The sequence below is a fragment of the Mustela nigripes genome, chromosome 2, assembly GCF_022355385.1.
Source record: "Mustela nigripes isolate SB6536 chromosome 2, MUSNIG.SB6536, whole genome shotgun sequence".
Lineage (NCBI taxonomy): Eukaryota > Metazoa > Chordata > Mammalia > Carnivora > Mustelidae > Mustela > Mustela nigripes.
The window spans coordinates 197,135,060-197,157,280 of NC_081558.1; the positions used below are offsets into that span (position 1 = coordinate 197,135,060).

At 32.9% G+C, this 22,221-nt stretch overlaps 1 protein-coding gene across 1 annotated transcript in view; it reads left to right on the forward strand.

Annotated features, from left to right (window-relative positions):
* Positions 1 to 22,047, forward strand: part of NCAM2 (neural cell adhesion molecule 2) — a 514,996-nt gene extending 492,949 nt beyond the window's left edge. Inside the window, exons 16-18 of the mRNA XM_059392179.1 lie at positions 6,567 to 6,771; positions 15,435 to 15,554; positions 19,708 to 22,047. Coding sequence (XP_059248162.1) covers positions 6,567 to 6,771; positions 15,435 to 15,554; positions 19,708 to 19,819 — 437 coding nt within the window. The 3' untranslated portion in view covers positions 19,820 to 22,047. The remainder of the gene's footprint in view (positions 1 to 6,566; positions 6,772 to 15,434; positions 15,555 to 19,707) is intronic.
* The last annotated feature ends 174 nt before the right edge of the window (positions 22,048 to 22,221 follow it).

Consider the following 22,221-nt stretch of genomic DNA (forward strand, 5'->3'; position numbering starts at 1 on the left):
TAAAACTTGTTAAACTTATTACAACCTGTATAACTTTAAAAAAAATTTTTTTTTAAATTATTTTGTTGAACCAGTCTAGACCCTTGTCTCATTCCTATACTTTTGCTCTTTCTGCTACACTTTTTTTTCTTTTTAAGATTTTATTTATTTATTTGACAGACAGAGATCACAAGTAGGCAGAGAGGCAGGCAGAGAGAGAGAGGGAAGCAGGCTCCATGCTAAGCAGAGAGCCCCATGTGGGACTCAATCCCAGGACCCTGAGATCATGACCTGAGCAGAAGGCAGAGGCTTAACCCACTGAGCCGCCCAGGCACCCCTCTGCTACACCTTTTTATTCTTTGTTAATTTGGGGGATCCTAGGAGAAAATCACAAAACATAAATTTAATTTACCAATTTAAGATAATTCCCAAGTCTGTAAGTGACAGGTAATTTTTTGAAAATAGCTCATCTAACAACACAATGACAAACTGTGTAAAATCCTTAAGGATGGTAGGTGGTTTTTAAATTAGAGCAGTATCTTTTTTTTTAAGGATGCATTACCCTAGTGTGTGCCTTCTATAATGCAAGATTAACATTATCCTGGTGAAAGCCCTTACTATTCACTGTATGCCCTTGATAATATAAAAGTCTTACTCTTTTGTTCGTTGGCTGGATTGTTTGGAAATTAATGAATAAAATTAAATTTTAGGAACTTGCATTTTTTAAGTAAAAAAAGACTTAAAAGAATGTATAAACCTAAAGATTTATGTTAATTTTTATTATTTCGATTTTAGCACATAACAAGAAGCCCATTTAGTTCTACACTAATTAGGCTGGTACTCAATGAAAGTTTGTGAAGCAGAAATGGTTTGATAGTCCTTTTTTTTTTTTTTTTAAGCTATGCAGCCACAAAGTCTTTAGATAATCCAGATGTCTGATTTTGAAGTAGCTGGGTATCATGGCTTAGATGGAACCCAGCTGCAAAAAGCTACTTGCTTCACCTCTTTTCAGATAAGACATATATATGTCAACATATATGTGAATGGATTTACACCCAGATTTTCCATAGATCCAACTGATGTTTGAAAGTGTGTTACTCTGAGCAGGATGAAGAAAGTATGTTTAAGCAGGAGAAAAGTAAACCTACTGTGATTTTGGAGGATATAGTACCTAGAAATGTTATGAGAAACACCAAAAGGTTTTTGAATATCTTCTTGTCTTTATTTTTTATTTATTTATTTTTTTAAAAGATTTTATTTATTTATTTGACTGACAGAGATCACAAGTAGACAGAGACACAGGCAGAGAGAGGAGGAAGCAGGCTCCCCGCTGAGCAGAGAGCCCAATGCGGAACACGATCCCAGGACCCTGGGATCATGACCTGAGCCGAAGGCAGAGGCTTTAACACACTGAGGCACCCAGGCGCCCCTCTTCTTGTCTTTAATACACTGTTTACTTACTGATATTTAGGAATATCTCTTACAGAAATAACTACCACTATTCTGGGAGGAAAAATGAAATCTCCATTTTTAGGACCTATTAGATTAAAAACAAATTTTTTTTTCTTCGTGTTTTTATTACTTCTCCAAGTCTGAAAGTCATTATTAATCTACTTGGAGACGATTATATGTACACATTGGAAAAATTAAATAAAATGCTAAACTATTTAAGGAGCCAAAAAACAAGGCTGCTTTTATGAATATAGTATACAGATTTTTGAAAAACTAGTATTATCAAATGTAATAAATTTCATGGAAAATTAATTCAGTGTTTTAGTTGTGAGTTGATTTCTATAGCAGAAACATGAAGACATGCATGTGACAAATTTATAATGAAGTTCTTTTTTCTTATTTTAATGCTTTGATTTTATGTATTTATTTCACTTAGGATATGATTGCTTAAAGGTTGGGGACTTGTATTAGTTCAGCTTGCCAATTTATAAATTTCATGGGATAGAAGGTTAGGTGGGAGGGAAATTATACAAATTCAGTCAGCCTGATTCTCCTATTTGCTTTCAATAATAAAATATATACCAAAAAATAGGTGTTTAAACTTTGTAATTCTTATTTTTTATTAAATTCTAATATAAAATCCCCTTTTTCAAAGAGCAATACAAAATGATCACTAAAAAGAGAGCTAATAGCAAAAATACATAAATAAATGACTTATATTGTTGTACATCATTTAAATAGTTCTTCCTCCTCTATCAGTGTGGGGAAAAAATAGACATTTTCTGTAAGAAAACTATACATTTTAATTTATTTACTATGTTATTCCTCTCTTGATTATTTGATGATCTACAAAATACATCTAACACAGGTATAAACAATATAAACCTGAAGTCAAATAGTCTTAATTTGTACTGACCTAATTTCAAGGGTTATCCTATGATTTAAGCCACAGTACTCTCTGGACCTCAGTTTTCTTATCTGTAAAGTAGAGCTGATAACATTGTTTTCTTGTGTAAGGGAGTTGTAAAAATTATCATAACATATCATTTATTGTAAAGCATATGTGTAAATACTCTGGAAAGCTAAAAATGAAAAGTTGAACTTAAAATCCTTTAAATGATTGCTATGTTCAGTTTCAATTATTTCAATAATTAAAACTGTAATTAACTTAAAAAGAAAGTATTTTCTGTATGTTACTGAAAAATAAATCATTAGTCCCCCCAAAAAACCTAGTGATATAATTTTACATGTAGTCATGATTTTGTTTGTGAAAAAGCTAAAGACAAGTAAGTTCATTTCCCCATCAGAGTAAATAAGTGTCAGAAAAAATAAAAATAAAATAAAAACATTAGAAAATTTGGCTGTCATAGTTATTATAACCTAACTTCATGAGCTGTTAGAAAATATTATCATTTAAATACATTCTTACACCAATTAAAAAAAACCCATAACTTTCAAAAGAAAATTACAAATCTATTACATAAGCCTATTTACTATACATTCTATCCTCTGCAATGACAAGAACTACTTGATTTCCCATAAAAATACCTTCAAGTTACCTTCAACATTTATAATCATGAGTTAAAAAGATATAATTTTGTTTCACTAGAGAAAAATGTAATAGCTATTTTAGTATCAGTATTCTTTTACCATAAGGTGTTTTACAAATATGTTTCTAAGAGCTTTTCTAAAGATGGAGATGAAACGGATCAATATACTGGTTTAATGCTAAAAGGTCATAAATAAAATATTTATCATTTAAAAGCTAACTAGCTAAGCCTAAGTAAAAATTACTGTATTTCCAAGAGACTAATCAATGGTTAATAAGAGAAAGTGTCCCACATTAGAGTGCTAATGAAAGAAATATGTTTATAGACTAGTTTAACTTTAGATGGTCTTTTTTTTCCACTAAAACCTCATTTCCCTGGAATTTTACACTAGCAAAACAATAGTAGCAGCAATAACAACAACAACAACAACAATAATAATACAGCCAATACTTGTTAGATGTTCACTCTGTGCTGGGCAATAAATGCTAAAGGTATTAGGTACATTATTATATTCACAGAAGTCTTTCCAAAAACCCCATAATCTAGTTTGTGATTGTTGTTGTTTCTGTAATTTTCCTCATTTTAATAAAGTGGCATCACAGTCTTAGAGAAGTTAGCAGCCTCACCCAAGGATATACAGCAATATGTGGTAGACACCAGGTTTAGGGCATTAAAGTAGAAATCCAGTCTCTACATCCTTAAAAAAAAAAAAGTAAATAAAGAGGTGACTGGGCAGCTCAGGTTTTAATCCCAGGGTCCTGAATTCAAGCCCTGCACTGGGCTATGTTGGGTATGAAGCCTAAGTTGAGAGAGAGAGAGAGAAAGAAAGAAAGAAAGAAAGAAAGGAAGGAAGGAAGGAAGGAAGGAAGGAAGGAAGGAAGGAAGGAAGGAAGAAAGAAAGAAAGAAAGAAAGAAAGAAAGAAAAGGAAAGGAGGAAGGAAGGAAGGAAGGAAGGAAGGAAGGAAGGAAGAAAATGAAGATCTAATAATGGGCAAGGGAGATCATCATTGATCTGTGGGATTTATTGCCTGGAACCATTCTGTATGTGAGAGGAACCTAAGTGAAGTAGCAGAGAAGTGACTAGTTTAAAGCAGAGGGTTATTCAGTCAATACGTCCAGAGGGTCTAATCCCAATCAGATTTGTAAATTCAACTCTTTTCTGAGCTTTGGTTTTTGAATCATGTGCAATATATAAAAATGAATTCCTGTGGATTTTGAAAAAAAAATTTTAGCTTTGCATGCAATCAAAGAAATTTCATAAGTGAATTGTCCTTATTATATTGTAATGGTACATTCAGGTAAGAATCATTTTTATTTAAAAATGGATAATGGAATAAAATGTATAAAATGATTGTTTTAATTATTAAAAGCCTGGTTTGCTTAACATATTATTTTTATAGCATGAGACACTAGTTTTTTTTTTCAATCTTACCTATATATATATCTTTGAAAATTGATAAATATTTGCATTTGCATATTGGAACTTTGCAGAAAACAACAACAACAACAATTCCCATGGTTGGAAAATACTTTTGTCTCCAGTCTTCCCTCAAAGTGGGTTCATGTGATAAGAGAACAGTGCTATGGAAACTAGTAATTTCTCTAGATCTTAGCTGGGCAATATTCCTAAATATTATAGCTGGGCTAATATATCTTAGCTGGGCAATACTCCTAAATAGTATGATAATGTATGATGGGGAATGGAGATTCTGAGAATGGCAGGAAAAAACTAATTTTCCTCCAACACAATTACATGTTTGTTTCCTGTTTTTCTTTATCAGAAATAAAAGAATTATAATCAAAAGTATATTTGCTTGGGCATGAAAGTTTCAAGTATGTTGATAAGATCCTTAAGGAATTCTCACCTGCAACTTCACAGAGATGCTACAGAAGCACCTCCATGTTCCAGCACAGGCCAACCACAAGATCGCCTTGGGAAAGTGCCAGGAACCATGTCACAGATTATATATATATATATATATATTTTTAATAAAACATGTATTTCCTGGGAATAAAAATAAAACAAATATAGATGTGAGGTTCAGTCATTTGGTAGAAAAATCAACTAGGATTCAGACAGGTGTGTCATCATTCAGCACCAGCTAGTTGACTTGAAATAAAAAGTTATACTGATTCCTTCAGATCACAATCTTTTCATTATTCAAATGTTACACTGAATTCTAAAAATATAACTTAGAAAAACTTGGTTTTGCATATGTATTTTATCAGAAGTGATTTTCTCCAAATGAAGTCTACATCTCTCCCTGTCACTTGTATTACACACATTTTACATACTTAAGATGCTATTATGATGCTAAGTAATAAATGTATTTTATCATTAAAAAAGATGATTATAATTTTATAATGTTATGTAAGCAAATGCTAACCCAATTGGGTTAAGAATCATTTTTAATAGGGGCACTTGGGTGGCTCAATGGGTTAAACATCTGCCTTGAGCTCAAGGCATGATTCCAGAGTCCTGGAATGCAGCCCCATGTGGGGCTTCCCACTAGGCAGGAAGCCTGCTTTTCCCTTTCCCTCTGCCTGCCACTCCCCCTGCTGGGTGTACTCTCTCTCTCTGTCAAATAAATAATTTTTTTAAAGGTGTCATTCTCTAAAATTGTCTTACAAGAATTCTTTTTTTTCCCTCTAGATAACATAGTATCACCAGTTTAACCTCTTTCCATGGTACTTACTTTTGTGCCAACACAGCAGTGGCTGTGTAGTCTACACTTATCTTCAACTATAGTTATAAAACACTTCATTCATTTTCACTACCACTGTCCTTAATGCCATTTCTACCGTGTCTGTCAGCATATTCCATCCTACTCCCAGTCATCTCTTTCATGGATAATTTCTGTATTACTTCTAGCAGTTCTTGCAACCACCTGTCAAGGAAAACTGACTCCCATCATCCCCTACCTTCCCATGATGCGCTTCAGAAAGGTCATAAGCATCATAGTTCTATAAAAGTTTGCCTCTCTTCTAAAATGATTTATGAAAATACTAACTGAAAAAAATGCAAGTAAACCATTTGTTCTAAAGTGACGATTTTTCAAAATATTTCAAAATATAGAGATATTTAAAATGTGTTCTCTGTCAAAACAAAGTGCTTAGAGCACACATAGTTTGCAAGTTTAAGTCTTAAAGCTAAGATAATTCCATATGGAACATTTACTTAATCTTCTTTTACAGGAGTTTTGACTATATTTTCCTTTTAACGATGTGATGATCCATTAGTGGTTGTGACTTTCTGATAGAGTACAGTTGGGGATGTGATAATATTCATTATATTCCCTTCAGGGAATCAAGAAGGATATTGGAAAGAGCTACTTCAGAATTTTTCTTTTTTTTTTTTTCTTTTTCTAAATGAAGTCTGAAAAAATATTGCAAATCATTCACATGTCAGTTGCTTAAAAAACTGTTTGAAAGCCAGAGAATGGTTCCCAACAATTATGAAATAAAAAATGGGCCAGTGATTATCACTTTTTTCCCAACTCTTTCATTAAGATTTATTTTCAAAATAACTGTCTATTTTTTTCTCATTTTGCAGCTTAGTAAAATTATTTTCTTTTATTTTTTAAGATACGCTTTTTAATGGTCTTGGGCTTGGAGCAGTCATTGGCCTGGGCGTGGCGGCGCTCTTGCTAATCCTTGTGGTAACGGACGTCAGCTGCTTCTTTATTAGACAATGCGGGTTATTGATGTGCATCACGAGGAGAATGTGCGGGAAGAAAAGTGGCTCTAGTGGGAAAAGTAAAGAACTCGAAGAAGGCAAAGCTGCATACCTGTAAGTAGCATTCGCAGCGCGTTACATTACACGAGTGCCATAGTCAAGCTTGCATACTTTCTTCGCGGACTTTTTTTCTGAGCAAAGAGCTTGGCTCTAAGACCCTTGGACACTGAACTGTCTGCTTTCTGACTTTAAGCCTTCATGACCTTAAATATAACATGTTAGAGAGCCAAATGCTTTTGAAAACAGACTATTAAGAAATAAATCTAAAAATAGGATCCACACCAAAAAAATAATTACTGTTATGATTTAAATAGAATTAGAAAAAAAATAGAAATACAGACAGTAGTACAAATGTATTTATGATTTCTCCTACCATTTTTCAGTTTATACTGAATAAAAGAAGGACACCAGCAGTAATCTGAGTTAAAAACAGGTAAACTGAGTAAAAATGTAATTATGGCAATTCCTTCAAATGCAGGAGATCACTACATAGAAGTTTCAAGGTTGAATAGAGCTGTTGTATGAGCTATGCAATACATTAGTATGGATTCTGTACTTAATCTTCCAAATTTTGATCAAAAGCTGACTATATGTTAGAATTTTGCACTCTCTGTTGGCATCTCATTCAATTAGAATATGAATTCCCCAAAAATACATAGAGCTGAATTATATAGAAAAGTCCTTTCTCATGTAAAAGGGCAGCTAGCAGGAGGTTTAAATACTTTTTGTTTTGTTCAGTGGTGTTTTGCTAGATTTGAATCTAATCTCAAAAGTACAATAGGCTCAATGTAAAGACAAGTTAGAAGGCACAGGAGAGCATGCGTACTCACATGTAATATAAACACACAATGTATATGTGTATGTGTGTTTGTATACATATACATATGTGTGTATATTAAACCTGTAATCAAAAATAACTATTCTTAAGAATTAAGAACATTTCCTCTACTTTTTTAAATATTACACTCTTTCTGTAACACGTCTAAGACATACAACAGAGTTAAAAGAATTTTATAGTCAACAACCATTTATCAACTACTTGGATTCTATAAAAAATATTTCATTATATTTCTCTTATCCCATATTTATCTGTCCCTCAATCCATTATTTTACTTGCATTTCAAAGGTATCCATACACTTAACCCCTACACAGTTCAACTTGCCTATCGTTGCATGCAGTTCAAAATTTGTTAATGTTTTCTTTAGGTAAAACTTGCATAGAGTAAAATGCATAAAATATTCTGTTTGATGAGTTTTGACAAATGTTCATATCTGTACAACCTAAGCCTTACCAAAATTCAGAAACTTAGCATCATCCTTAAAATTTCTTTAATGTTTCTACCCAGACAACTCATATTCCTCCCCCTGTCCCACAGAACTACTACCCTGATGTTTTTCATCATAAATAATTTTTAGCTTTATAGAACTTGATAGAAATTGATTCTTGTAATGTTTACTCTTTTTATGTCTAGCTTCTTTCATTCAGTCATGTTTTAAGATTCATTCATGGTGTTCTGTTTATCAGTAAGTCATTTATTTTTATTGTTGAGTCATTTTTATTTGTTTTTCTGTACATACATTTAGGCATGTAGGACCTCGTGTATTAATTTCTAGGCTTAGCAATATAGGAGAATCTATTCTTTACAAGCTGCATTGTTTCATGTTTGTTTGTTTGTTTTGTTTATATCTCTAAGCCTATTTCAATTCTACTACACAATTCATCCACGATTACTTCTTATGGATTCTTTATAAGGGATATTTTCACTTCATGGGATGCTAAATTAGGTAACATACATTTTCATTTCAAAAAAACATTAGATTCATTTCACAATCAAAATGCCACCTACTTACTTGTTGGACACAGAACACAACAAAGAACAAACAAATCAGGCTCTACTTCACACTTGAATGGAATAGTAATGTGTGCCATAGCAAATAGAGTGGGATCAATTCACAATCCAGTATCTCCTACTTTCCTCATTAGAACAAATTCTGCTTTTTAATTACCTGCTGTGCTTTTACATTGTTTTATTAACTAAATAAATATATACCAAACTCAATATTAATTTTTTTCACAAATTGAGAAAAAAAATATATGTATAGATTGATACATTGATTTTATTTATTTGAGAGAGAGAGAGAGAGCTGGAAGAGGGCAGAGGGTGAGGGAGAGAGAAAGAATCCCAAGGAGACTCCACACTGAGCACAGGGCTCCATCCAGACCTTGATCTTACAACCCGAGATCATGACCCGATCCAAAACCAAAAGTCAGACACTTACTGACTAAGCGACCAGGGCATTCCCAATAAGTGTTTAAGGATTACTTTAGCTACTTTTGAAGAATGAATTACTGGAAGGTTGATAGGTGTAGAGGAAAGATTTAGAATCAGAGAGAGTTAGTGGGAGGATCTTGAAATACTCCAGGTAAAAAATTATATTCTTTTGGACCAAAGTATTGGTTCTGTGGTCATATACAAATGTATGGAGTCTAGAGATAGCTGAGGTAGAGTCAACTACTGTTGATTGATTTGACTCTGGGGTGAAAGAAAGAGAAATCATGTTTTTCTCTTAATTAACTGGAGGGATATTGGTGACTATGTGCAAAACAATGAGGTATATTCAAGTTCTGTCATTTATTTTTATTTCACTCTATTAATTGGTAATTTATCCATCAACACTTTGGTTTGTAGGTCCTGCTGGGTTTAATTAACCTTAAAGAATTGGGAAGATGAAAGCATGGAGTTCATTCTGTGTTTGTTATCCATCATAACTTTTTACATCATCATTTCCCCTGCTTTGGGAAAATGCTTTTCAACTCTTTTTCAAAAATTCATTGTTTGAATTGGGAAAATATTGTACATATTTTTTTCAAAAATATTATATAAAATCACAATGGGAAATAGAATATAGCTGATTTGATGGATTGACCTCTACTGGCCTCTAAACATGATCGGAAGTATGCTTAGACTAGTACTTTCATGTTATTACAATTACAGGACTATGCAGATTTATTATATAGTATGTTAATTACACACTTAGAATATTCTTGTTTAAAGAATATCAAGTTCCAGAAAAGAGAAATTAAAGTCAGTGGCATACAGAATGTCTTCAGGTAAAGTTCTAGAATATTCCATTATTTGGCTCTAATAAATTTAAATTAAACTTACATTTATCTTGCATTCTCTTTTATCTAATAAAAATAGTGAATTATTTCTACTTTATCAAACTATGCTTATACTCTTGCTCACCCAAGCATTAATTTGAGCTAATAAATATTTATTGAACACCTACATAGTCAAGCACTGTTCTAAGCCATAGAGATATAACTATGAGGAAAAGTAAACTAGTCCCTTTCATCATCTAGCTTTTATTCTGCTGGGAAAAACATATCAGTTAAAAAACAATCAAATGGATGAATAAATAAGTAGTTTTTAATGCTACGTGTAAAAAAAAAAAAAAGATTTTCCTGGTTAAACTTAGGATGTAAAGGAAATAGAATATTGAAAACTAATAGAAAGTAACTAGCCGAAATGTACGTGTGTGTGTGTGTGAAAATGCCCTTTCAATGTACAGAGAGATATCCAAACCAGCTTCCTCTACTGCCACATGAGGGAAGGCAAATGCATAACTCCAGTCCACTCCAGCCATCCTGACTCACTTAAGAGGGGTGACCCTGAGAAGAAATTGTGAAGTTTAGAGTCCAGGGGCTCAGACTTACTAATGACTGAGGCCTAATGACAGGACTATTGAAGGTACTCTCTCCACACCCCACTTTACCACCACATTACTGAATGCCTATACTTAGCAGTTCCTTCTAAAATGTACATCATGTCCCAATATCAAGAAAACTATAAGGTATACTCAAGGCAAAAGATAAGGTAAGCATCAGGGCCAGATTCAAAAAAAGGCAGAGATGTTGGAATTATCAGACCAAGATTTTTTTTTTTAAGTATATGATAAATATGGTGAGAACACTGTAGGACAGCATGCAAGAAGGGATGGGCCATAGCAGAGAAATGGAAATTCTGAAAAAGAATCCAAAAGAAATGCTAGAGACCAAAAAGATCCTGATAGAAATGAAGAATGCCCCTGACGATCTTACTAGTAGACTACACATGGCTGAAAAAAGAATCTCTGAGCTTTGAAGAGATCTTAATAGAAGATACCAAAACTTAAAAGAAAACAGAGGAGCACCTGGGTGGCTAAGTGGGTTAAGCATCCGACTCTTGAATTCAGGTCAGGTCATGATATCAGGTCATGAGATAGAGCCCCATGTTGGGCTCTGCGCTGGGCATGGAGCTTGCTTAAGATTGTCTCTCTCCCTTCCTCTCCCTGGCCCTCCCCACCTCTCTCTAAAAAAAAACAAAAAAGCAAAGAGAATAAAGATGGAAAAAAATCCACAGAATAAAGTAGTATCCCACAATATCAAATACCATAATGCATTTATCATTGTCTTTCATGACAATTTGGGTGAAACTTTCAATATTTTATCATATTAAAGTATGATATGTGGTTTGAATTTAACTTTTACATAAATCTTATTGTAAATGTACATTATGTTCTTAGACATGGAATGTAAATCAAAATTGAAAAATACTGACAAATTGCCCACAAAATGCTATACTCATTCATACTCCTAATAAAATCAGAGAATATATATTTCTATATAGTTTCTCAAACACTAAATATTATCAATTTTTATTTCTTAATATAATAAGTGAAAGATACCATTTAAAATTTTCATTTTTCTGATCCAGGTAAATTCTGAACTTATTTGTTTTATGATTCCACTTTGGTCACTTTATTTCTTCTGGGAATTTCTTTTTTTTTTTTCTTTTTAAAGATTTTATTTATTTATTTGACAGACAGAGCTCACAAGTAGGCAGAGAGGCAAGCAGAGGGAGAGGGAGAAGAAGAAGCAGGCTCCCCTCTGAGCAGAGAGCCCGATGTGGGGCTCAAACCCCGGACCCTGGGATCATGACCTGAGCCGAAGGCAGAGGCTTGAAGCCACCGAGCTACCCAGCCACCCCTCTTTTGTGAATTTCTTGTTCATATTCTGCACACATGTCCATGGAGTTATTCAACTTTTCTCTTACTTTCTAATTATATAATGTGACCCTTAATTATTTGATGTTGTATTTGTTGCTAATATTTTTCCCCAGTCTATCCCAAACTTTGAATTTTGCTTTTGATGCCATTAATTATATGAATCTTTCCATTTTTATTTCAAAACTTATGAATTTTATAAATATTTATTTCTTACGTGCTTTGAGATATTTTCGTTTTGTTTTCCCTCCATTTGTTTAAGTTGCAAGTTTTAGTAATGTATTTCCGAGCACTAAATCCTCCTTGTCTTCTTGCCCTCCTAGAATACTGAAGACAGTTATTGATTAAGTCCTGCTTAATCAATGTCCTGCTTAATTAATGTCAGGCACTATTCTAAAAACTGTAGAAATTAATTTGGTGTCATTATCATCTCTGGTTTACTATCCAGGCAACAGGACAGAGAAATGCTTATGCAGTGAGTTAGTGAGAGTCAGCTAGTTTGGTCCCAGGGCATATCCTCTTAACTATTCTGCTCTGCTTGTCATTTCTTGCTTAATAATCAGTTCTAGAAACCTGGCAGGAATTTATTTAGTTTTTACCAGTCTATACATTGTGAATTGTCCATAAACCATGGCATACTTTTTTATGACAATTTAAATAAAATATTGCTTTATCACTTTTTACAATTCCACAGAAAATATCAGTAATAATTCTGATATCACTTCAAGTATGATTAAATATAATTTATAAAGGATGGGAATTAGACTCATGTAAATTATTAGTGTGCTTCAGATATTATCACCGAAGGGCAAGTAAAATATGCATTTCAGGCACGCCTGGGTGGCTTAGTGGGTTAAAGCCTCTCCCTTCAGCTCAGGTCATGATCCCAGGGTCCTGCTTCCTTCTCTCTTTCTGCCTGCCTCTCTGCCTACTTGTGATCTCTGTCTGTCAAATAAATAAATAAAATCTTTAAAAAATATGCATTTTAATACTCCTTGTAGTATTTACTGTAATAGAAGATATTGGAAACAACCTAAATGTCTGTTGGTTGGACACTAGCAAAATATATGGTGGTGCATACATATGATGGGATAATATGTGCCATGAAAAAGAATAGGCAGCTCTAAATATTCTAGTATTTTGAAAAGGCAAAATTATATTCAGTCAGTATGTACCATTTGTTTAAAAGTAACTCCTTGCATTTGTATGCATATATGCTAGTATATGAATAGAAGGAATGTCTCTGGAACACACAATTTGAAAGTGTCCTTGTCTTTATGATAGGTAACTAAATATCCCGTAAACAGGAAATGACAGGGAGGTATACTTTTCTCTATATATCTTTTGAAGAATTCTATAATATATGAATAGACCAGTTAGTTAAAAATGTAAAAGATTACTAAAAACAAAAATAAGGATTTTAAGACAACGCATCATGTTCTCTTATAACACTTTAACTTCCTTTTAGTAATATCTATTTTATCATTTCCAGTTTATAGTGGTTTGCTAACATTTTCAATAAGGAGTATACAATTAAAATCCAAATCCGCCATCTTATTTTTTTTGCATTCTGTTTTGTTTAATCCATACCCATAGATCTGCACCTGTTGTTAATATAATTAAACATAAAATCCAACCTTTTGAGTCACTGTTTTGCTCAGAATCATCAATAGCCACATTTTTCCAAGCAGTATCATCATCTATGTCATTAATAGCATTGATATTATGAAGAATTGTTTAAAAGAATCAATTGCAGAATAACAACAGCAAACAAAACATCATCAAACTAAAATTTAATTGTGGTGGGCTCTTTAATTATCTTTACTACTATAGAGATCTTGCTTCCTTGAAGTCCCTATTCAGGTTGATGAACATTTCCTAATTGCCAGTTCTCACAAATATTTGCATTTTAGAGGTATAAAGGGTTGTTCACTACCAATTCTGAATTATAGAGTTCTAGATTTTCTTCCATTTCTGACTCTTCAGATTTCAATGTGCTTATATGTGAAGGACCTACAGAGTCAGCATTTTTAAGATCTGTGCCACTGTTGGGGTTATTTTTTTGTTTAATTTCTTTGTTGGGTACTGCTAGTATACTTGATTTTTAAGAACTAATTTTAATGTCATATATCTATCATTACAATACTAAATATATTTAATGTGCCCAGTGCTCCATCATTACCTCCTTCTCTCACCTTGAACCCCTGGCAAACACTGATCTTTTTATTTTCTCTGTAACTGTGCTTTTTTACAGAATGCAATGTATTTGGGAATACATAGTACATAGCCTTTTCAGACTGGCTTATTTTCCTTGGCAATTGCATTTAAAGTTCTCCCATGTTTTTTGTGACTTGATAGCTCATTTCTTTTCATTGCTGAATAATATCTAATTGTGTGGATGTCCACAGTTTATTTATCCATTGACCTGTTGAAGGACATCTTAGTTGGTTCCAATTTGGGGCAATTATGAATAAAACTTCTATAAACATTAATGTGGAGATTTTTACATGGCATAGGTTTTCATTTCATTTGGGAAATTTGTTATACAGTCGCAGGATTGTATAGTAAGACTATGTACCTGGGTAGGTGAGGACCCCTATCCCTCCCTTACATTTTTTTTTTGTATGTGCCCTTTAATTATAATCTATATTATGAGGATATCATTCCCGATACTTATATCTCACTTTATCCTTTATCATCACTAAATACTTTCCTTATTTTTCTTTCTTTTTGTTCATTTATTAAGGAATGAAACTTTGCAGTAAACTTTCTAATTTTACAAAAATTTCACAATTATATAAAATTATACTTATTTTCATATTTTAAAAATCCAATAATGATGACAAGAATTTGAAATTACAAATGAAAACATCATGCATATATAATATTGTTTTATGTAAACTATTTTCTTGAAAACATGAATATGTAAAGTCAATATCACCATATCGTTAAAATCATTCATATAATTCATAGAAACACTTAAAGCAATAAAACGTCTCATATATATAAATTTTATCTTCTAAATTTTAATATAGAAACAATATTTCTGATGTTATATTTCAAATTAAAAAAACCTAAAGCATATGGCTAGTTGGGGGAACAGCTACTTCATGTCATAATTTCCTATAACATAGTATTTTTTATTTATTTCCCAAAGTAAACTGCGTGATCACATTTAAAATTTGGGCTTCTTGGGGCACCTGGGTGGCTCAGTGGGTTAAAGCCTCTGCCTTCGGCTCAAGTTGATCTTAGGGTCTTGGGATCAAGCCCCTCATCGGGCTCTCTGCTCAGCAGGGAGCCTGCTTCCTCCTCTCTCTCTCTCTCTCTTCCTGCCTCTCTGCCTACTTGTGATCTCTGTCTATCAAATAATTAATAAATTCTTTAAAAAAATAAAAAAGACAAAATTTGGACTTCTGCAAAACATTAACACAATTTTGATGAAAAAAAATCTTAGATAAATGGAATTTCTACTTTCTATTTTTTTCTGAGTGAAAATTATGTGGGTGAGATGAATTTTAATGGGAAAAAAAATTTAGTGGTATTCTTAATCTGACCATGTTGGGTTTTAGTGAGGGGAGATGGGATTAAGTGTAGATTCTAAACTATGTTTCATAATGTGTCCATTTTTACATTACATGAATAAGGTTTTTTTTGTTCGTTTATTTTTCTAGGAAAGATGGATCAAAAGAACCAATAGTGGAGATGAGGACAGAGGATGAAAGAATCACTAATCATGAGGATGGGAGCCCAGTAAATGAGCCAAATGAAACCACACCACTAACAGAACCTGAGTAAGTAGCTTCAGATGCTTAATTATTTTTAGATAAATATTTATAAAATAATAACATCTTATCATTACTTGTAGCATATATATACAAATAACATTATTTATAGAAAAGTGTTTCTTTTTCAGAGAAAATAAATGAGAATATCAAAAACCATTTTCTAGGGAAACATTACACATGAAAATTTTGTATCAATGCCAGAGAAAATCTACTATTCAAACATATATTTATAATTTTATGTAAAAATGTCAAAAAGATGGCCCATGTTAGAGTTGGATTTTCTTACATTTATTTTACTCTTAAGAAAGTGATACTTTCAGGGCATCTGGGGTGCACAGTCAGTCAATTAAGGTTAAGCCTCTGAGTCTTGATTTCGGTTTAGCTCAGGACCGCAGGGTGATGAGATTGAGCCCTGTCTCAGACTCTGTATTCAATGGGGAGTCTGCCTGAGATTCTCTCTTCCCCTCCCTTTGCCCTTTCCCGCTTCCCCCACTCACAGATGCACTCTCTCTCTCTCTAAAATAAATAAATAAAGGGCACCTGGATGGCTCAGCGGTTAAGTGTCTGCCTTTGGTCCAGGTCATGATCCCAGGGTCCTGGGATTGAGTCTGGCTTTTGGGTCCTTGCTCAGTGGGGAATCTGCTTCTCCCTCTGCCCTGGCCCTGCTTGTGCTCTCTCATTCCGTGCACTCTCTCTCTCTCTCAAACAAAAATAAAATAAAATAAAACTTAAACAAAATAAATATTTTTTAAAAAAGAAACTGACACTTTCAAAATAGGATTTAAAAAAAATATTTTATTTATTTATTAGACAAAGATTGAGAGTACAAGCAGGGGGAACCACAGAGGGAGAGGTAGCAGCAGGCTCGCTGCTGAGCAGGGAGCCCAATGTGGAATTTGATCCCAGAACCTTGGGATCATGGCCTGAGCTGAAAGCAAGACGATTAACTAACTGAGCCACCCAGGTGCCCTCAAAATGTGATTTTTATTGAAATAAAAAAGGGTCAGGAAATTGGCCATTACTCTGAATAAGAATATCACAATTTAAAATAAAAATTGATAATGTGAATATGTACACAATCTACTTTGAAAGGAAAGAATATTCATTTGGAAAAAGAGATACTGTTAAATTGTCTTTCATTTTAATGTCCACATAGGAAATGATGTTTGCTCTCCATTCAAGATTATATAACTTACCTCTTTCTATGCCCATCAGAGCTCCATCATAGCCATAGCAGATATTTCAGTTAAATTTGCAAAACTGATGAACATGTGCAAAGATCATATTCAGGCAACATGAAAGTTAAAATGATTAAAGCCAAAGGTATTATTAAGGAGTGAAAATAGTATTCTATGGAATATATTGAATACAAACAAAACCATGACTATAACACTTTTCTTTAAATACTGTTGGCTAAAATTACCTCTAAATTTTATTGTTGTTTGTTTGTTTAAGAATCTTTTTTTTCTTTACCAGCATACACTCACTTGCAGAGAAATTTGATTAGGCTTCTCATCCTAAATGGAAGGTTGAGTGTGTCACAAGTGAAAAAAACAACTTGTTTCAGAAATGCCTGCTTATGTGCTCTCAAGGGGCTGAAATAATTACTATTTAGAGAAATACAAAGTACTACTCTGCAGCTAAATTTTCCATATAAATCCTCAGGTCATGCCATTTAGAGATTATTACCTATTAAATGGAAGTTTCCTCTGGTGGAGGCAGCTTTTATATGGTGGGTTCTATAGTTTTAGAAGTCTTTTCAATGAAGCAAAATTTTACACAATAAAACAAACAAACAAGTAAATAAATAAAATGGGTACCTGGATGGCTCAGAGGGTTAAGCCTCTACCTTTGGCTCAGGTCATGATCTCAGTTAGCATCCTGGGCTCTATGCTCAGGAGGTGGCATGCTTTCCCCTCTCTCTCTGCCTGCTTCCCTGTCTACTTGTGATTTCTCTGTCTATGCCAAATAAGTAAATAAATAAATAAATAAATAAAAGTATTTTAAAAAATGTAAATAAATCAAATATCTATCTATTGATTAACATCTACAATGAGATATTGGTGTGTATGTAAACTAGCCAAGAACTAGGGAGGGGTGTGTATGTGTGTGTGTGTGTGTATTTATATTTATATATGAAAACTAGCCAAGAACTAGGTACATATAAACTACCTATAGGCATATATAAACTTAATATATATAAACTTAAAAATGCAAACCAAACCAAACCAGACAAAAAACTAGCTAAGAAAATGCCTTTACATGTGACAGGGCAATATTGTGCAAAAAAAATAAAACAAAACAAAAAAGATGATCAATAACTACTCCAACCCTCAATTATAGAAAATAGTCAATAAAAAATAATAAAATTAACTGTAATTTTTAAAAAACCAATTTAACGTAAATTGACGTAGTGAAAATTTTATATGCAAAAATTCATCATCTAATAAATATTTGAAAACACTGGTTAATTCCAGTGTTATAATTATTTGAGTAAGAGATATATTAAGCATCATGATAACCTCTTATCCAAGCTCTAAATTTCTCTATATTTCTCTATAGTTTGCTGCTTAGAGGTGACACATTGGTTTTACTTTTTTTTTTTTATCAAAGTTTACCAAACTGAAGAATGGAAGAACTGTGAAGACATTATTTATAATACACATAAAAGAACATGCCCTATTAGGTACAAAGTAGATGCTATTTCATTACCAGGAATGGGTCATAGTAACTTTTACCATGACTTACTTTTGACTGGTTAATTTTCACATAATAGCTTTGATCTTCAGAATTTAATGGCTTGCTCTTCCCATTCAAAAATAGAAAAGAAATTACAAGTAAATTCTGGAGAAACTGGCATAGTAACGTTCACTACCCCACGAAATGGTGACATTAAATTACAGAATTGAACTTGAATTTTTTTTTTATGTGGAAAAAATATCTTGTCTGGGGGGAAATTTTAACCCCAAAGCTGTGTACATAAGGAGTAATTATAAACTATTGAATTCAAAACTGGTAGAAAAAAACGTATCTTGCATCATTGTCATCATAGTAAGAGTTGTGAAGCTATCATTAAGAAATAAAGCAGTACCTGGGTGGCTCAGTCAGTTAAGCATCTGCCTTCAGCTCAGATCATGATTCCAGAGTCCTAGGATCCAGCCTTGCGTCAGACTCCTCACTCAGTGGGAAGTTGGCTTCCCTCTCTTCCTCTTCCCCTTTACCTGATCTTGCTCTCTCAAATAAATAAATAAAATCTGAAAGGAAGAAAGAAAGAAAGAGAAAAAGAAAGAAAGCTTATTTTCCTTAATAGATTTTAATTGGTAGCAACTCAAAAAATGTACTCATAATTGATACAGAAATAACAACAAAAAAAAATAGTGAAAGAGGTTAATTAAAGAAAACGTATACAGAAAATGTAGAAAAGTGGGAAAGTCCTGAAATACATACTTTCATCAAGTTCCAAAGAATATAGCTAATTCAGAATTAGAATATAGCTTTTGAATATGGAATTAGAATACAGCTTTTGAAGTATGTAACAGAACATGGTAGCAACTCTTAAGGAATTTTCCTTTTCTTTTTTTACAGATTTTATTTATTTATTTGATAGACAGAGATCACAAGTAGACAGAGAGGCAGGCAGAGAGAGAGGAGGAAGCAGGCTCCCTGCTGAGCAGAGAGCCCGATGTGGGGCTCAATCCCAGGACACCGGGATCATGACCTGAGCGGAAGGCAGAGACTTTAACCCTCTGAGCCACCCAGGTGCCCCAACTCTTAAGGACTTTTATTTGAAAAAACTTAGGTACTAGTAACTCATCTAGTTGACATATAAAGATGCTGTCTTGTTTAGATTCCAAACCATTCTATTTTCTGTATCAATAACTGGTTATCAAATCAAATCACTCTATAGTGAATGATGTGGTGCATCTACAGATAGATACATTGTTTCATTCATCACTCTGAAGTACATCACATTTTTACAAAGGACAATATTATCTGATTACTTAATTATTTTTCTATCATTTTGATATGACTTTAACAAATCTAATTTTTTTCTAAAAATTATAGACACTGCCTTCTGTAAGACAGTAATTTAGTATTAAGGAATAACACTCAAATTGCCTTAGAAAATGAAGTTCATTATTTTTTTATTTCCTTCCAGAAAATTGCCTTTAAAAGAAGAAAATGGAAAAGAAGTCTTAAATCCAGAAACTATAGAAATTAAGGTTTCTAATGACATCATACAATCAAAAGAAGACGACAGCAAAGCATAACACCAAGATCACAAAGGCTTGAACAATGCTACACAGAGCATTTGGATTGCAGTGACCCTATGACCAAAACTATTCCATTGACCTTAATTTCTTGGGAAACTTCTAGCTTGGAATAGCTTGTACACATATACATATGATCAAATATCCCTGCCCATGGTCCATTACCTTTTGTTGTTGTTGTTATTGTTGTTGTTTATTTTGTTATGAATTTCAATATAGAGACCTGACTGGCACCAACTCTTGGGTAACAGTTTGATTCTGTGATTGAAATACTGCAATTTGTTATACAGTTAAAAGTGCTCTGTTTCTTTAGGACTATATATTTCATCCAACAACCTCTCCAACAAATTAGGGTTTAAGAATCAACAAAAGAAAACAAAAGCTTTGTGAGCTAAATGTATAAGAAAGCCCTGCATGTTTTTCATACTATCTTGGGAAAACAGATTATTAACATGGATTTCAGTTTAAGATAAAAACAGTTAATAAAGGGTACACTTTTTATCAGGAGAATTTCAGGGAACTTGGGCTTGAAGGAGCCATTATCTATAGCAGATATTAAAAATTGAGAGAAATTTTGGAAAATTCTTTTAAAGTTATAGTTACAGTGCTACTTCAATGTTAATTTTTGATAGACTGAAGTGCCAGATCAAAATTGTTACCCATTTGAATGAATACTAGTTGTGTGTAAAATTAGATTAGAAAGATTCCGTAAATCTCTCTCTTTATATATGCCATAATCACTCACAATGGATTACACAAGAAAATGTATTGCAAGTGAAAATAATATTGATTTCTGCCCTCAGCTTCAAATAAAGTAAATTGAAATGGTAACAATATCAATGTTGTCTTGATATATTTATAGATATGTGATTATCTTTTACTTTTTAAATAATTTTATCAAAAAAAAGTCCCTAGTGTTGAAATACTTCAAACCATATCCTCAGATATATTTTTGACCATTGTTTTAGATGATCTTTGTTTAAATATTCATTTTCCCAGTGTTACGGGTCAATCATTAACTGTAATCGGCTAATGGAAATTAAAATCCTTAGTGGTTAAACAAAGAAGAAAATAACATTTAAACATGCCATTGAAGTGTTAGTGATAAACACCTGAATTGCCACTATCTGATCTTCTTCTGGATGTTGTAGCTAGAAGTCATTTTAAGATTTTGATAAACAACTTTGGTTGAAGAAATTCCTTGGCTATTCAACACAAACTTTCTAATGTTACTTGTTAGGGCCTATACCACAATAAAATACTTATTAACTTCCAAGCTATGCAAGCTCCCAGAGGTAAAAGACTAAAACATGATTTTCCCTCATATGTATGGTAAAATAAATATATTTATGATTATAAATATACATACCGTTTGGGAGCAAGTTTTAGATTATTTGTTACCCTAGAGAGCCAAAGGTTTCTTTAGGCCCCATTACATTCATAATCTTTAGCGTTTTCAGGTGGTATTATAGCTCAAATATTGACTGGTTGGGGAATGCATACCAATAGAACATTGGAGGAGAGTTTTAACAGTGCAGAGCAACCTGCTTAATGTGTCTCTCTAAAGAGATAATTTGATGAATATGTTCAATGAAATATTAATGCTACTCATCAACACTTTTATTTACAAAGTGCTAGAAACTGTCAGGCAAGGAGAGACAACCAACTAATTTTATAAACCTTTAATCATTAGCAGGACAGAATGTGTTCGTCTGCATGTTCGTGCACTATATCTCCAACATTGTTGCCATAATTCACAGGATTATAGTGCAGGAATCTCTCCCTTGGTATTTTTTCTGGCGTATTCTGAAGAAAAAGAATTCCTGTCCCTACCTAGCAATTTGAGTAGAAATTATCCAACTGGTCTTTTGATAGATTTGATTGTTGCTATTTAAGTTATGTTTGTCTGATCACCTGTTTGCTTTATCTGACTGTTTTTTCCCCTTTTGTACCAATGTACTATAACTAGTCAAAGTACTTGAATTTGTTTGTGCAAAGTTCACAGGCTTAGTAAAATGTCCATAAAGCAATAGCCATGAATGCTATTCTTTCCTGGATAGGGCTGGCTTTAAACTAATAATGGTGAAAGAATTAGGAAAACTGAGAAACCAGTTTAGCATGTTTACTATTATTATATTTGTGCTATACTTCAAGAGCAGAGAAATCATAATAAAGAACAAATATTTTTGTGTTTCTTCAATTTGAAAGTTCTGTCTCATTTCTTTGGACTTTCCATGTAAAGCAATTTACTTAAATATTTCTTTTATATATATACTTATATATATATATATACACACACACACATATGCATATATATACTATTAAACTTCTTGCCACTAATGTGGAGTAATGATCTGAGGTTAACAGATAATTTGAAACTAATTTTAGTCAGACTGTTTCAA